This window comes from Acipenser ruthenus, chromosome 2, assembly GCF_902713425.1.
Source record: "Acipenser ruthenus chromosome 2, fAciRut3.2 maternal haplotype, whole genome shotgun sequence".
Lineage (NCBI taxonomy): Eukaryota > Metazoa > Chordata > Actinopteri > Acipenseriformes > Acipenseridae > Acipenser > Acipenser ruthenus.
In genome coordinates this window covers 109,226,597-109,244,071 of record NC_081190.1, presented here as the reverse complement: position 1 = coordinate 109,244,071, position 17,475 = coordinate 109,226,597, and the positions used below count along the sequence as shown (strand labels likewise).

General features: G+C 40.3%; 1 protein-coding gene across 2 annotated transcripts in view; it reads right to left on the bottom strand.

Moving 5' to 3' along the window:
• Nucleotides 1-3,908: 3,908 nt before the first annotated feature.
• Nucleotides 3,909-17,475, bottom strand: part of LOC117409502 (tyrosine-protein kinase Tec-like) — a 37,466-nt gene continuing 23,899 nt past the window's right edge. For both annotated transcript variants that reach the window (XM_034015660.3, XM_034015659.3), the window contains exons 14-18: nt 9,693-9,909; nt 7,814-7,878; nt 7,026-7,144; nt 5,549-5,706; nt 3,909-5,162 (exon numbers count right to left, since the gene is read on the bottom strand). In XM_034015660.3, coding sequence (XP_033871551.1) covers nt 5,088-5,162; nt 5,549-5,706; nt 7,026-7,144; nt 7,814-7,878; nt 9,693-9,909 — 634 coding nt within the window. In that variant the 3' untranslated portion in view covers nt 3,909-5,087. The remainder of the gene's footprint in view (nt 5,163-5,548; nt 5,707-7,025; nt 7,145-7,813; nt 7,879-9,692; nt 9,910-17,475) is intronic.

The following is a 17,475-nucleotide window of genomic DNA, read 5'->3' as shown; positions in this document are numbered from 1 at the left end:
AAGATATGAAAAGAGCAACGTAACAGATGAAGATGAGACAGAAAAAAACACAACCCGAGGAAGAAGTTCCAGATGTTCTACCAGAAGACGTGAAACATGCTATCAAACATATGAAGACAGGAAAGGCACCCGGAGAAGATGGCACAACGACTGACATAGTGAAAGAAGGAGGTGAAGAACTGACAAAAATACTGTCGCATATTTTTACAGATTGTATTAAGCAAAGAAAGTGCCAAACGACTGGAACAACGCATCGTGATACTTTTACATAAGAAAGGAGATAAAGAAGACCTCAAGAACTACAGACCTATTAGCTTACTTCCTATAATCTACAACATACTTTTACCAAGATACTCACCAACAGATTTCAAGGTAAATTTGACTCATCACAATCAAATGAGCAAGCAGGATTCAGGAGTGGATTTAGCACAATGGATCATCTTCAAGTTGTACGGCAGGTGATTCAAATCAGCATTTTGCTTGGGATTTATCGACTATGAAAAAGCCTTTGACTCTGTTTACACAAGATCTGTATTAAGCTCTCTGAAAAAACAAGGAATTGCGAAAACGTACAGAGACTTGATCAGCACCATATACAAGAATGCAACATCCACAGTAAGACTCCATAAGATTAAAAAGTAGTTTGTCAAGGTGATACAATTTCACCAAAGCTCTTCATGGCCAACCTAGAAGACATTTTCAAAACACTGGATTGGGAAAATAAGAGGCTGAAGATCAATTGAGCCTACTTGAATCACCTAAGATTTGCTGACGACATCCTCATGTTTACAACGTTCCCAGAAGAATTACAAACAAGAATACAAGAACTACACAAGGCTAGCATCAAAGCAGCCTTGAAAATGAACCTGAAGAAGACTCAAGTCATGTTCAATAAATATACCACTCCACAGGCAATTGAAGTCAACGGGAAAAGAAGTCAATAACTACATATACTTAGTTAGTTTCGGCAACAGAGAACCAAATGTGTGAAATCAACAGAAGAGCAAAAATGGGCTGGAGTGCTTTTGGAAGATTAAGCATGGTTCTGAAAGGGAAACTACCCTCATGCATCAAGATGAAAGTCTTCAACCAATACATGCTGCCAGTGCTAACTTACGGATGCGAAACCTGCAGCCTCAGTGTAAAAATCACTAAAAAATTACAAACGACTCAACGGAGTATGGAAAGATGCATGCTGGGAATAACAAGAAGAGACAGGAAAAGGAAGGAATGGATAAGAGCGCAAACAAAAGTATGCAAGAGCGGAAAAACTGAAATGGCAGTGGGCCGGACATGTAGCAAGAAGGACAGGCTATCGCTGGACCAAGGAGATACTAGACTGGATCCCAAGAGATATAAAGCGACCAAGAAGAAGACATCCAGGAAGATGGCAAGATGAAATTAGGAAACACGCCGGAGCAACATGGATGAGGGACGCAGCAGACAGGCTTTTGTGGAAGAATCTTGGGGATGCCTTCATCTCTCTCTCTCTCTCTATATATATATATATATACATACAGTACTGTGCAAAAGTTTTAGGCAGGTGTGAAAAAATGCTGTAAAGTAAGAATGCTTTCAAAAATAGACATGTTAATAGTTTATATTTATCAATTAACAAAATGCAAAGTGAGTGAACAGAAAAAAAATCTACATCAAATCAATATTTGGTGTGACCACCCTTTGCCTTCAAAACAGCATCAATTCTTCTAGGTACACTTGCACACAGTTTTTGAAGGAACTCGGCAGGTAGGTTGGCCCAAACATCTTGGAGAACTAACCACAGTTCTGTGGATTTAGGCAGCCTCAGTTGCTTCTCTCTCTTCATGTAATCCCAGACAGACTCGATGATGTTGAGATCAGGGCTCTGTGTGGGCCATACCATCACTTCCAGGACTCCTTGTTCTTCTTTACGCTGAAGATAGTTCTTAATGACTTTCGCTGTATGTTTGGGGTCGTTGTCATGCTGCAGAATAAATTTGGGGCCAATCAGATGCCTCCCTGATGGTATTGCGTGATGGATAAGTATCTGCCTGTACTTCTCAGCATTGAGGAGACCATTAATTCTGACCAAATCCCCAACTCCATTTGCAGAAATGCAGCCCCAAACTTGCAAGGAACCTCCACCATGCTTCACTGTTGCCTGCAGACACACATTTGTGTACCGCTCTCCAGCCCTTCGGCGAACAAACTGCCTTCTGCTACAGCCAAATATTTCAAATTTTGACTCATCAGTCCAGAGAACCTGCTGCCATTTTTCTGCACCCCAGTTCCTGTGTTTTCGTGCATAGTTGAGTCGCTTGGCCTTGTTTCCACGTCGGAGATATGGCTTTTTGGCCGCAAGTCTTCCATGAAGGCCACTTCTGACCAGACTTCTCCGGACAGTAGATGGGTGTACCAGGGTCCCACTGTTTTCTGCCAATTCTGAGCTGATGGCACTGCTGGACATCTTCCGATTGCGAAGGGAAGTAAGCATGATGTGTCTTTCATCTGCTGCAGTAAGTTTCCTTGGCCGACCACTGCGTCTACAGTCCTCAACGTTGCCCGTTTCTTTGTGCTTCTTCAAAAGAGCTTGGTCAGCACATCTGGAAACCCCTGTCTGCCTTGAAATTTCTGCCTGGGAGAGACCTTGCTGATGCAGTATAACTACCTTGTGTCTTGTTGCTGTGCTCAGTCTTGCCATGGTGTATGACTTTTGACAGTAAACTGTCTTCAGCAACCTCACCTTGTTAGCTGAGTTTGGCTGTTCCTCACCCAGTTTTATTCCTCCTACACAGCTGTTTCTGTTTCAGTTAATGATTGTGTTTCAACCTACATATTGAATTGATGATCATTAGCACCTGTTTGGTATAATTGTTTAATCATACACCTGACTATATGCCTACAAAATCCCTGACTTTGTGCAAGTGTACCTAGAAGAATTGATGCTGTTTTGAAGGCAAAGGGTGGTCACACCAAATATGGATTTGATTTAGATTTTTCTTCTGTTCACTCACTTTGCATTTAGTTAACTGATAAATATAATCTATTAACATGTCTATTTTTGAAAGCATTCTTACTTTACAGCATTTTTTCACACCTGCCTAAAACTTTTGCACAGTACTGTATATATATATATATATATATATATATATATATATATATATATATATATATATATATATATATATAACCCTACACTGGACAGGGTAAGCATGCTGTTTTACCAGCCAGTGGTAGAAATACAGCTGTGCAGCGTAGTGATACTCAGACTGTGACAAATAAAAAAATTAACAGCCACTAAGTGCAGTCTCTGGTCCTTTTTAGTCCCGCTTCTCTCTTGCTCTTTCCCTCTTTCTCTTGGTTTCTTCTGCTCTCTGTCTCTCTCTCTCTCTCTCCCCAGTTCAGCAGCACAGCAGTCCGCTACTTATTTCTGTGTCCAGGGCCAACCCCCGATGCACGAGCCACCAATCCCATGCAGACACGGCTTCACTCTCTCGATCCCCTGAAGCTGCAACATCTCGTCCCTTGATTCTGCCAACACTGCCGCAACCGGGGACACTGCACGGCAAGCCAAGACCCTGATTGGTGGCGATTCTCCCGTCTCTTACATCCCTGAACACCTGCTGCACACCAACAGACCCAGAGATGTTCCTAATATATATATATAAATATATATATATATATATATATATATATATATATATATATATATATATATATATATGTGGGCTGTCGTGTATATATAATATTTAAATTGAGGGTTTCTGTGACATCATAAACCACAAGAGCGAATCTATCAATACTACTCAGAAAAGAACGTGCCTTTCCGGGTTCATAGGCTAACAAATGTTGAATTCAGAATAGTATTGTTGTAATCTTTTAAAAGATGACACGGTCAGGGTCTCTAAAGAAAAACCAAGGCACGTTGCTCAAGGAAATGAAGATCTTTATTTGGCAGCAATCCCAATCCCCAGCTTCACAGTCTGACCAGAGCCTCCTGTAAAAAGGGCCGCCCCTACAGCAATGTTAACAGCAACGCAAGGAGAGAGAGTAGCTTTCACAGCAGCAGGCTTTGAGCGAGCTCAGCCCACTAAACACAGTGCCAGGTACTCACTGGCGTCTTTTTTCGTTACTGGTAAGAATTAGATAAGATTTTACAAGAGCCAAGTCAACTTTGGTTTTCTTGAACGTGTTTACATTTTATTGTAGACAAATAAAAGTTTTTCGAGCTTGTTATTGAAAACCGGACCTCGTTAATGTGACAAACGTTTTTTGCTCGAGCTAATCTCGACAGAGAAAGTCATATTGCATGGGTAACTTTTTTTGCATGGGCCAAAGTGCAAATATAGCTACTATCCATGTAATATATATATAATAACACTTCATAACGAAAAAAGCTAAGCCAGCCTCTTTACTTTCGAACCAAACGGGGCACAATTTAAACACATACCATGTAATCTAATACACATTTCCCACATTTTCCAGTATGCGAATGACATTTAACCTTTTAGAGCTGTTAAAAGAATGAAATAGCTTGTTTTACATTTGCCTAACCTGTACTGTTTTTGCAAACTTAACAAAAAAAAAAAAAAAAAGGTGCGACCCCCAGACAGGATGTATAAAAGGTTTTTCCACTAGCCCAGCTGAGTGTTTGCATTTCAGCAGGAAGCCAATTCACTGTGTTGTGGTCATTGACATTCTTTTGTAAAATAACTGCACATAACCTGTGATAAAGGAGTCAAAGCTGACACATTAATTCACTAAATCCAACCTTAAAATGCAGTTCTATTCACTGCATCTATCTTAAATTCGATTTTAGCAAGTTGCAAACACATGCCAGAGTTTAAATCTGTTGATCACTTGCTAAAATCCTTTCATGGGATATCCAGCCAGCCAGAACATGTTATTGTTATACACATTTGCAATTAACTATTTTCTGTTAATGTGAGCAAGTTTAATTCCAGCTTTACATTATAAAATTACACTTATACAGATGTCTTTACGTTGACCTTCCGAGTTTCTTGAAGATACTTGCAGAAGAAAAACCAGACTTGAGATTCAGATTGTCCAAAATTATGATGTTTCCACACCACTTGTCAGTTCAAAGGTCATGAAAAATCCCCTTCTGCCACTTCGTTGATCATAATCGATATCTCGTAAAAACAGGGCCTTTCTTCTGCTTTCTAAAACAAAAACAAAAAAAAAGTTTTTCATGGGTGTTTGTAGCCCTATAAAAGTTACCAAGCCTGATTTTAAAAGTTATTTGGTTTGTATCCAACTATACAACCCATCCATAACCTGGCGTGCTAGAAGTGGGTGTGTTACAAGCTCCTTCTGTGGCATGAGATGCAAAACCAGATCTTGCTTCCAGCCTCATATGTACAGTAAGGTGTCATTTTTTTCTTGAGATTTTATATATATAAAATGCTGCAACAGTAAGATTTTATATACAGAAAATGCTCAGTTAATATGTAATTCTAGTAATAATAATAATAATAATAATAATAATAATAATAATAATAATAATTTATTATTATTATTTGCAGTTAGATAGAAATTAAACACCTACCTCATGCCAGCACATTTTCATGATCTCGTATACATTAGGAGGGGCCTGTTTTGGTCGATATAGCCGGTGACCTTGGCTAACCATTGCTACTACCTCATGGTTTGGGTTATTTTCAAAAGGCATTTTGCCTTCTGTAAACACTTCCCACATTACAACACCTAACAATAAAATAAAAGGAATTGTTAAAAGCAATACATAAATACTAAAAATCAACAACTAGACATGAAGGGAATGGTCCCACAAGTGGCAGCTGTATAACACCATGCATGGCCTCAAAGGGGTATTCATGCAATTCTGTCCTTGTTGCTATGCTTCCCTTTAACAACGACATAATATAACTCAGTCTGTACATTGATAACTGAAATGATTCATACATTAATTCAAAAGGCCTTTCAAAAGTGTTGTTGTTTACCTCGCTTTTGAAAGGTGGCAATTAAAGAAACCACTGTGAAACACGCCACCACACAGTTCAAACATTGTTTTGTCCAAAATGATAATCAATATATTTAATGACACAACATCATCGTATGATGCAAGTCTGTTTTACTCAATATTATTATTTTTGCTTTTCAATAGTCATATTATTTTTCATTTGTATGCAGTCTATATTGGTAACATGCTCCAATAACTGAAAATTGGGCAAATATATAAAAAAAAATATCATGCGGATATTAAGTAGAAATTACAAAAAAAATGTAAATGATCCCTTTCTAGCCCACCGGGCCTGTCATAGCCAGTGGCAGCCATGCAAGTCAATATTACTGCTGATTTACATTTAGATCCAAAACTACCATGTCAACCTTACCAATGAGAATGTGCCCATAATCTATGTATCTCGGTAAGTCATACATTACGTTGATTACTTCCCTACCAATCACAGGACATTTCACTGAACTGTAGCAATTGACATTTTCAAATACAGCACTATCTAACACATTACTGCTGTATTAGCTGTGACCACAAGAGGGCTACCTCGCTTAAAAAACTGAAGAGCTTTAGATCAGACGAAAATGAAAACAAATAACGACTCTCCTTACCATATCCCCCCCCCCCCCCCCCCCCCGCTCTCGATTTTGTATTTTCAAAAATTTCAGTTTACAAAAGCTCCCGTATTTTGAAAACTCAGTGTTGACAGGTATGCCATACCGATTACTACTGAATAAATGGATTGCCTACCATAGAAATACTGTATTAGGTATTTACCTGTGTATTATAATAAATATAAAAAACAGACAAGGACATGTGTATGTTTAAACTCAAAAGGACTTCATATTCATCGGTAACAGAGAATTTGACTTTTCAATCACTATAGGCTAAACTGTGACTTCAATTTCAGCCAAAAGCAACCAAGTACAATGTAACCTAAAAACACAATTTAAAAAATGTCTTCAAAAGGCATTTTTTTCTCTCTCTCTCGTTAATAGAATATCCTCCACAGCATTCATTACCTATAGTTAGTGCACAGAGCGATACTTACCAAATGACCAAACATCTGACTTGCTACTGTATTTGCAGAAATTTAAGACTTCAGGTGGGGACCACTTTACAGGAAATTTCACACCAGAAGAACTAGTGTACTGGTCATCAAGAACATACCTGAAGAAGCCAAAAACTATAAATTATTATTACTATTCGGGGGGATTTTTCTTGTACTGTATGACAGTATGTGGCAGGACGATTGCCCTACACAGGTGGGAATTAGTGTTGGTGAAATATGTATGTGGAAATTGGTTTATTGTGTGTCTGTTGGATTTGATTTGTTTGATTTAATTGATTGTTTACATACAGGTGCTTGATTGGTGCTGGGTTTGGTTGAGAGGAGGGGCAGTGTTTGATTGGCTGTGCTGGTCCTCAATAAGCAGGTGGGCGGGTCTCGACCTAGTGTCCGTCAGTTTAAAAACATCCGGTGGAGATCACTCAGGGCGACTGCACCACCATGCTAGAGGGGAGCTGCGTATACTCAGGAGGAGAGGGTCCGCTCTGCAGGAACTACAGCTACGCAACCCTGAGACTGCAAGCGGTGCTTGTGAAGGCAATGCCAATTCCCATGTCTCTCTGTATGGCCTAAGCAGCGGCTACCCACACACGTGACATGAGCGCCCTGTCACACAGTACTAATGGAAATGCATGGATCCTCCACTGTCCTCCAAATTATCCCTAGTAAGAGAGACTTTGTCCCAGTGATGGAATACAGAAATGTTTAATAGTGGCAAGTTGTCAAACACTGGTACAGTAACAGTTACAGAAATACTGTGAGACACTTACCTTGTCATTCCAAAATCAGATACTTTAACCACCTGGGAATCATTCACTAAACAGTTCCTGGCTGCCTGTAAATAATAAAAATAAAATGTTTATTATTAAATTATAATTTTAATATAACAACATAAGAAAGGTTACAAACAAGAGGAGGCCATTCAGCTTATTGATCCCAGAATCTCATCAAGCAGCTTCTTAAAGGATCCCAGGGTGTCAGCTTAAACATTCTGAATGCCCCTTTATCTAATCTCCATTTATGACCCCTTGTTTTTTTTCAGGTCGAAAAAGTCCCTTGGGTCGACACTGTCAATACCTTTTAAAATTTTGAATGCTTGAATCAGATCACTGCGTAGTCTTCAATTCTTTAAGCCTGTCTGCATATGACATGTCTTTTAAACCAGGAATAATTCTGGTTATGCATGGATGTGTGATCGCTGCGTAACTGACAGGAGACCGAGACTGGAAGGTGGGACTGACACGCCCTGCAGGCACGCAGGTTTATTTTCAGAGGCATACAGACAAACATACAGGATATCCACGTGATACTACCAGCAATGGTAGCTCACATGGGGCATACGGCTCGGCGTACAAAAGGCAAAATAAACAGTGTACAAAAATTACAAACAAAAGGTGATGTGAAGACGGCTCGTGCTACTCAGCTAACAAATGGAGGTCCCGTTTACACACCTGTCTGCTATACTGGATGGGATCTACTATCCCGAAACATAAAAATCATAAAAACACCTTTCTAAAAAAGTGAGTCTTTAAATTAGCTTTAAAAACACTCAAAGAAGCTGAGTCCCTGATCTCTAGTGGAATAGAGTTCCATAATTTGGGGGCATAGCAACAGAAGGCCCTGTCGCCCATAGAGCGCAGGCGAACAGACGGGACACACAGCAGTCAGAGCGGAGGTTGTGAGTAGGAGTGTAAAAAGATAAAAGATCTGACAGATAAGTCGGAGCTAGCCCATTAAGAGCCTTATACGTCAGCATTAAAATTTTAATATCAATTCTGAACCTGACAGGCAGCCAGTGCAAGGCCTCCAAGACAGGAGTAATGTGATCTCTTGAGCGGGACCGAGACAAAATTCTGGCTGCAGAGTTTTGAACAAATTGAATTTTAGTGAGGATGCTATTAGACACCCCAGCAAGCAGGGCGTTACAGTAATCGATCCTGGAGAAAACAAAGGCATGAACCAGTTTTTCAGCTGCAGGTAGAAAGCATGGGACGCAGTCTGGCAATATTTCTAAGGTGAAAAAAAGAAACCTTCACAGTATTCAGCACATGCGATTCAAAAGTTAACCCAGGATCGAAAATCACACCCAAATTTTTCATCTTAGATCTGAACTCAAGCATGGTTCCATCAACAGACAGATTTAAATCATTGGTTTTACCTAGCTGGCGGAGAGTACCTAATAGCATTACCTCAGCCTTGTCACAATTAAGGTGTAAAACGTTTTGTGACATCCAATTTTTTATATCAGAGATACAGGCAGTTAGGGCAGAGGCAGCAACATTGATATCAGGTTTAGAATTAATATAGATTTGAGTGTCGTCTGCATAAAAATGATAGTGTATGCCATGAGACCTTAAAATGTGGCCAAGGGGAAACATATAAATACTAAATAACAGGGGGCCGAGGATAGAGCCTTGTGGGACACCAGAAGTTACTGGCCCAACCTCAGAACTAAACCCACCCAGGGAGATAAATTGTTTACAATATTCTCCAGCTCCAGCCCTGCTAAACTGCAGTTAACAGTGACAATTATAAGATTTGATGACTGTTCTGGTCTACTCAGTCATTGAGGTCTAGTGCACTTGCCTTCCAAGAACTTTCTTAATTAATAATTTAATTATAATAATTAATAAAACAATGAATAATTACCAAGTCTCTGTGAATAAATCCGTGTTTCTCAAGGTACTCCATGCCTTCACTCACATCTTGACAGATGCTGATCAGCATCCCTTGGCTGAAACGTCCTCGCCTCTGTCTGATGTAGTTCAGCAGGCAGCCATGCTCCATGAACTCTGTCACGATGTATATTGGTTTCTCTTGTGTGCACACACCGTACAGCTGGACTAGTTTTGGATGTGACAATGTCCTGTTAAAACACAAAGTAAGTTATTTTCACGATGAGTATAATATGTGGAAGGCTTTCGTTAGCTATGGTAAGTTTCTGTATTGCTTGCCAGACACAAGTTGTTTTACAAGCTTTTCAAACATTTGTACAGATAGAAAGGCAGGTCACATATTTTATAGGGACACTTGGGAACCTAATCAGGTGTAAATACATAATTAAGAGTCTCTGCCATGATTGGGTGGTTAGTTTGTTTGAATAGTGCCATAAAACAGGCAAATATGCAATTCACAAATCTGAGCTCTGGCTCAGTGGAAACACCAATCAACTGAAGCAGTTTTGGAGCGCAATGTATAATGGGTTATCTTATTTTTTCTTGTGAAATACCCCCTCCTGTCCTCCAAAGAGGGAGTTCACGATCGCATAGGCACCAATCTGAATGAAATTAATGTTTATTTTTTTTTATTTTAAGTCATTCCGTTATCTTGTGATTACAAGATAATTAATCTCAGGATCTCGAGAAAACGGAAGTCATTACCTGAGACAGATCAATCGAGACGCGTCACAGCAGTATACACATGATCAAGTAGCTGACGAATGCATCACAGCAGGATGCACGTGGTCAAGTAGCCGATGAACGCATCACTGCAGTTTACAATTGGTTAACGTGACAGGAATTTAAGAAGATAAGAAAAACATAATAATTACGGATACATTTGTAATTCGAGGTAAAGCTTCCACTCCGATGGCAGAAATGAGTGCTAGTGGCTGTCATACTCAAAACGTTGAAATATTTTTTGTATAATAATGTACACTTTTAGCACTGTGTGTGTGTGTGTGTCTATACATATATAATATATATATATACTGTAAGACAGCAGGGAGGGGGTTAAAATCCTCCCTGCATAAAACACGTGCATATGCCCCAGTGGCTAATTGTTTTATTGTGTATTATCCCCTGCACCCGGTGGTGATTGAAAATTAGAACCGGGTGCAGGGTATTTAAGACGTGCAGCCAGTCTGCACTGGGCTGCTGAGTAGAAGGCAGATAGTGTGCTCTGTCTTAGCCGTCGTGAGGAACATAAGTACTGTATTAAACCTGGGTGGTTTTTGTTTTGTGTTTTGTGACAGGTAAACGGCTTAGCCGTCCTGCGAGTTAGTCAGGGACTTACCTGTGTAGTCAGCGCTCCAAAAACGGAGTTAGGTGTTTGTTTCTGTTTTACTTTGTTTTGTTTTTGTTAATTAAGAATAGCGCGTCAGCGCAAGAAAATCCATTTCTGTGTCCTGGGTCGATTTTTAAAGGGGCAACGAACCCGAGAGTGGTGCAGTCGTTTCACAATATATATATATATATATATACACATACATATATACACACACACACATATACATATACATACATGGGCGTCCACAGAATTAATTTTAGGGGGTGGGCAAGGTTTTTTAAGTAGTCGAGTAACATGGTTTTGTATTGCATAATAATTTTTCTAAGCCTTTATTACATTAACAACTCAGACTTAAGCTAAAAATTATTATTACTACCGGTATTAATATAAGCATGATAGAAAATGAAGCATAGGCTGAAGAATTGTGTTTACTTCTTGATACCTTTTTCCCAGTGGATTAGCAGAAGACACTGGTATAACCAGATTACAGTACTGTATTGTGTACATTCTGCTTGAAATGAACTATTAGAATTGCTGCTTTAAACATTTCATTTCGCAAAAATTGAAAGTATTAGTCAGTTTATATATATATATATATATATATATATATATATATATATATATATATATATATAAAAAACTTGAAAAATGTGTAATTTAATTTATGACTTTCAAATGTCACACATGCAGTTAATTTAAAATAGTAATAGAAAAATAACACATAGCCACAAATGGTTGAATGCATGACACTATTCAGAATCAGAAGTTGTTTATTAAGATGCCTAATTTAAGCACACAGTGGTCTAACATTTTCACAGGAGTGCCTGTTTCTATATCACTGATTACCAGGGATCCTAGGAATCCGTTTGTTGCTGAATTACGCGGAAAAACACAGATTTTCTATGCTGTCGGGAATTTTTTGCTTTACACTTGGAAAAAAAATGCAAGGCTTTTTTGGTTGTTTATAACCAAATTAATACAGTTATCATATATAATCAATAACACAGTCAATTTTGTTTTTAAATTTAGTAAAGCTGCTTCTGGTGAACGAGGCACTCTCACGTCACATTCATGCTGAAACGGCGCTGCAGGTTACTTCAATGCGTTTTTATTACTCAACAAGCTGTTTAAAAATCACCCCTAAAGATCGGGTCAATGAGTTTGGCAATTGCCATCCAGGTGACAAAGACTAACTTGAGATGAACTAATATAAATACTATTTTTTGTTTTTTATTATTAGTACACAGACGTATTTGTAATGTTTAAAGTAAAATGGTATGCTTGGTGAGCTTGTAACTTCCTTTGAATTTGAAAGTGTACCAATAAATACTTCCTGTAAAAACTGTTATTCAATAGTACTGTTTGTGTATATAATATATATCACTTTTTAGTGAAAAAAAAAGTCATATTGGGCTGACATTTCTCTACATTTATTTCTGAGATTTGACCACTGAGCCTGTCTTTTAAAACTGTAAAATGTTTCCTAATTTAATCTAGCTTTACATACAAGCTATACACATGTAAAATAACTGGCTTACCTTAAAAATTCCCACATTTATGACACCTTTGTGTGGCAATGCTTGCACTTTGCCATCCATTTATTATTTTTCTCATCAAGTTCAAAATTGATGAAGCCAAATTTGTTGCAAAAAAACGAAACTAAACCGCAACTTTTTATAGTTGCCAGAATTTTTTATGTGACCAAAGTGACTTTCTATACTGAGCACCAAAAGAAACTTATCACTTATATTTGAGCATCAAAAGAAACGTATCACTTATATTTGAGCATCAAAAGAAACATATCACTTATATTTGAGCATCAAAAGAAACTTTGGATAAAATTCACTAGATGTGATCGAAAAAAACAAACTCTGTTTTAGAGCAGGTGCAGTGACTTTTTATTGTGCTGATTAACAACTGACATCACAAAGATGCTGCAAAATGATCTGTCGATCTTGGGAGGTGTTGTGTCTCCCAGTTTATGGCCTGTCATTGACAGAGTGTGTCTGGTTAAACCGTCTCGCCAAGTTTGAAATTGCTGGCTGTGAGCACCCAAGATGGCGAGCCACAGTACGCTGCCCTAGCCCAGCCTCCAACATGCCAATTGCACGAAGGCACTGCTCTCTTGACAGACGTGGCATATTGTTTTTTTTCTGTGATTTTCTTTATTGCTTTATTGCCAAGGTCAGACTGGAAATGACATTAGTAGAGTCACGCGACAAATGCGTAAGGGAGGCAGCACCTGTGTTGAAAACTGGAAAGAAGTGGGCGGCAAAGAAAGCTATGGAAGATGCAAAGGCTGCCCTTCGAATTGGTGATATCATGGGGCAAGTTCAGTATGGAAGAGGGGGTCTTGGTCTCAGTTCAGCTCCTCCTACATGGCACAAGGCAGCCCCAGCTCAAAGGAGGAAGCTGGTAGTCAGAGAGGTGCAAAAAGCAGGAGGAGAGGATGAGGTGTATAAAGGCCATTTCCCAGGCAAAGCAGGGAGAATGGATGAGATGGGAGAGTGTGGAACAACGCAAGATTGGCTGAAAAGACCTATGGTCAATGGAACAGAGAAGGATCAGTTTCCTCATCAGGTCAACATATGATGTTCTCCCATCACCACAGAACCTAAACCTCTAGGTAGGAGAGGCTCCCTCATGTTCTTTGTGTTCATCACCTGCAACATTAAGGCACATTTTGACAGGATGTAAGGTGGCTCTTAGCCAAGGATGGTTTACTTGGCGCCATGACCAGGTGCTGAGATGTTTGGCCTTAGCATTGGAAGACAAGCGTAACATGACCAATAAGTTGCCACCTGTTCCATCAAAACATTACACACAAAAGACAACATTCCTCTGCCCAGGAGAGCAACCACCAAGAAAAGGTGTTAAAACCAATCCTCGCCCAGGACAACTGGAAGCTGCTAGAGACTGGAAAATGCTGGCAGATGTTGGTCAACGGCTTATTTTTCCACCTGAGATTGCCACCACTAACCTTCGACCAGATATTGTCTTGTGGTCTGGATCAGCACGCCTTGTTCACCTGGTAGAGTTAACAGTGTAATGGGAGGATGCTGTAGATGAGGCGTATGAGAGGAAGAAACTGCGGTATGCTCAACTAGCCACTGAAGCGGAACAGCGAGGATGGAGAGTCCGGGTTTACCCAGTGGAGGTGGGTTGTCGAAGATTTGTGGCACACTCTACAACCCGGTTTCTCAAAGACGTCGGATTCAGTGGCCAAGAGTTGCGTCGCACAGTGAAGAACTTATCTGAAACAGCAGAAAGGAGCAGCAACTGGCTGTGGTTGAGACGGAAAGATTCTGTCTGGGGATCTCAAGCACAATAGAAACAAAGAAATGCTGATTTACAGGTAAGTAAGCTGGGCTGAGTTGAGTGGGGGACAGAGGGGGGTGATGCTGGGACGCCAGAATCACCGTCGAGCCCTCTTGAGGTGTCTTGGGCTAGTCGACAAAACACCGAGGATGGAAGGTGCCCACTTGAAGACCCCAGAGATGTACCCTACTTAGCTCAATCCAGACAGTTGTCATGCTGATGCGCTGGGGAGACCGCACTGTGGTTGATCCCCAGAGCCAGCATCGCAGCCGTTGTGTGTGCTGATGTGCTAGGGAGGCAATAAGCTGATCCCTGGAGCCAGCATTACACTTCAGCCATTAACACCAGACAAAAGGATATCTACATCATCATATGGAAGGAAACGCAAATGGATGGAGACACATATGGATCACATTAGTTTATTGTAAAGCTACGTCTTAGTTGGTGCTTATCTTGGTGAGAGCCGAGTTCAAATCAGCATGAAGTTTTAACATCTACTCTCGTGTAATGGAAGTCATGAAGATCTGGATACGTCCAGTGACTGCTGTGAATAGTGCAGCTGGCAACAAGGGAAAGAACTTGTGACAGCCAGGAGAGACAGCTGACAGGAGGAAAGAGACCCCATTGGGGCTGGTAAGGGTTAGCTACCCTTGTCGGCAGTATCCAGCTCTGTGTTTACAGGATGCTGGAGACACCCGCCCAAGGCTTCTAAGAAATTAAAGAGAAAAATACCCCTAGAAGCTGTGAGAGCGGGGGCGGAAGATGACTCAACGTTGGACAACACGGTTAACGACTTAGGAATGGAAACGGATATGAGCAGTTCAAGACTAGTTCAAGATCTGCAGCTAGCAAAGACATGGAACTCCAGGTTTGTGTCTGCGGCTGGAGCAAGGCGACAACAGTCAGGGGTTTGAAGATTCATCAAGGGAGAATGAAATGCTTGAGGGAGAAGGGACAAGGGCCTTGCATTGATCAGTACTTCTTCAAGTCAGTCGAATGAAATCCAGCGACAGGAAGCAAACCACAGTTCGCAGGATATCCACAACCCTGTCAGACGTGAGGAGGACTTGCATGGACACAGGTAGTGATGAACCTAATGATCCTTGTGAACCCGGTCAGACAAACCAGCATAAGAGAGAAAAGAACCTCAACGGGCACAAGCCTGGAGTTAAATGGCCAAGAGCTTGTGAGAAAACTGCATGGGACACAGTAAACACAGATCTCTGCTTTTCATTGGAAAGATTAAGTGGAACAGTTGAAAAGAAGCTGGATAAATTTGGGGACATCATCTACGCATATGGAAGTGAGTGGTTTGGAGTTGAAAAAAGGAAGGAAAAAGTACAAACTATTCCTGGAAAGTCTAGACAGCAGCAGGAGATTGAACGCTTAGTTAGAGAAAGGAGACAGCTGAGGAAGCAATGGAGAAGAGCAGAACAAAGTCAGAAGGAGGGACTCAATCTCTTACAAAGGGTCATACAAGATAAGCTTGCAACATTGCCCAGAGCTGAGCGCCTACGGAAATGCTACAAAAAGGAGCGTGCGAGAACTAACTTTTATAAAGACCCATTCAAATTTGTAAATAAGTTATTCACCAGTGAGAAGAATGGCACACTAAAAGCATCTAAGTTTGAGCTGGAGAGATATTTCGAGGAAACACATACAGATTCAAAAAGGCCAGAGTCTATGTCAATTCCTTCAGACATCCCACCTATCAATCCACCAGAATACCAAATGGAGGACTGTGCACCTAAGTGGAAAGAAGTAGAGCAAGCTGTGAAAAAGCAAGGGCTTCATCATTTCCAGGGCCTAATGGAGTTCCGTACAGAGTGTTCAAGAGTGCTTCAGGAGTTCTACGAATTCTGTGGAAATTGATGAAAGTGGCATGGGTAAAACAGGTTGTACCAAGAGCATGGTGCCAAGCAGGTGGAGTCTTTATACCTAAAGAAAAAGATTCTACAAGCATCAGTCAGTTCCGTCCTATTTCCCTATTAAACGCAGAAGGCAAGATTTTCTTCAGCATTATTGCTCAGAGATTGTCAACTTATCTATTAAAGAACTGCTTCATTGACACTTCAATACAAAAAGCGGGCATTCCAGGTTTCCCAGGATGCTTAGAACACATCATTGTGATCTGGCAACAAATTCAATCAGCTAAAAAGGAGAGGAAGGAGCTCCATGTGACATTCCTGGATTTGGCTAATGCATATGGTTCAGTGCCACATGAACATCTTTGGGCAGCATTTGATTTTTTCAGTGTACCGATGACAATAACAAATTTAGTGAAAGCCTACTTTGGAGATTTGCAATTTAGTTTTTCAACTTCAGAATTCAGCACTACATGGCAATGCCTAGAAGTTGGAATAATGGCAGGATGCACCATTTCTCCACTGGCTTTTACCATGGCAATGGAAGTAATCATTATGGCATCAAAATGGGTAGCAGGAGGAGAGTGCTTGGCTTCTGGAATGCGACTACCACCAATTCGAGCATACATGGATGACATGACAACCATGACTACAACAGTAGCCTGCACTAATCGGTTAGTGCAGGGGGGAGCCAGAGTGTCCACAGCAAAGAGGGAGGAGCCAGAGCATCCACAGCCCAAGAGGGGGAGGCTGAGAGCCCACAGCCCAAGTAAGGGAAGCCTGCATGTCCATAGCCCAAGAAAGGGACACCCAAGTCTCCAGCGACCGAGGGAGAGCCGCACCAGTCTCCAGAGACAGAGGGAGACTACCTGCTTCTCCCGCCTCCACCGCTAGAGGGAGACTACCTGCTGCTCCCGCCTCTACCGCTAGAGGGAGACTACCTGCTGCTCCCACTTCCACCACTAAAACCTTTTGTTTATTTATTTATTTGTTAATAAAGACAGTATTGTACACAAGTGTTGTGTGTCAGCTGTGTCTATATATATATATATATATATATATATATATATATATATATATATATATATATATATATAGATATATATATATATATATATATATATATATATACATACATACACACATATACACACAAATATATTTTAATTCATGAAGACCTTGTCGTTAATATGTTTGGAAATCTAGTCGAGTATGTTCTGATTTTATATACAAAACCGCGA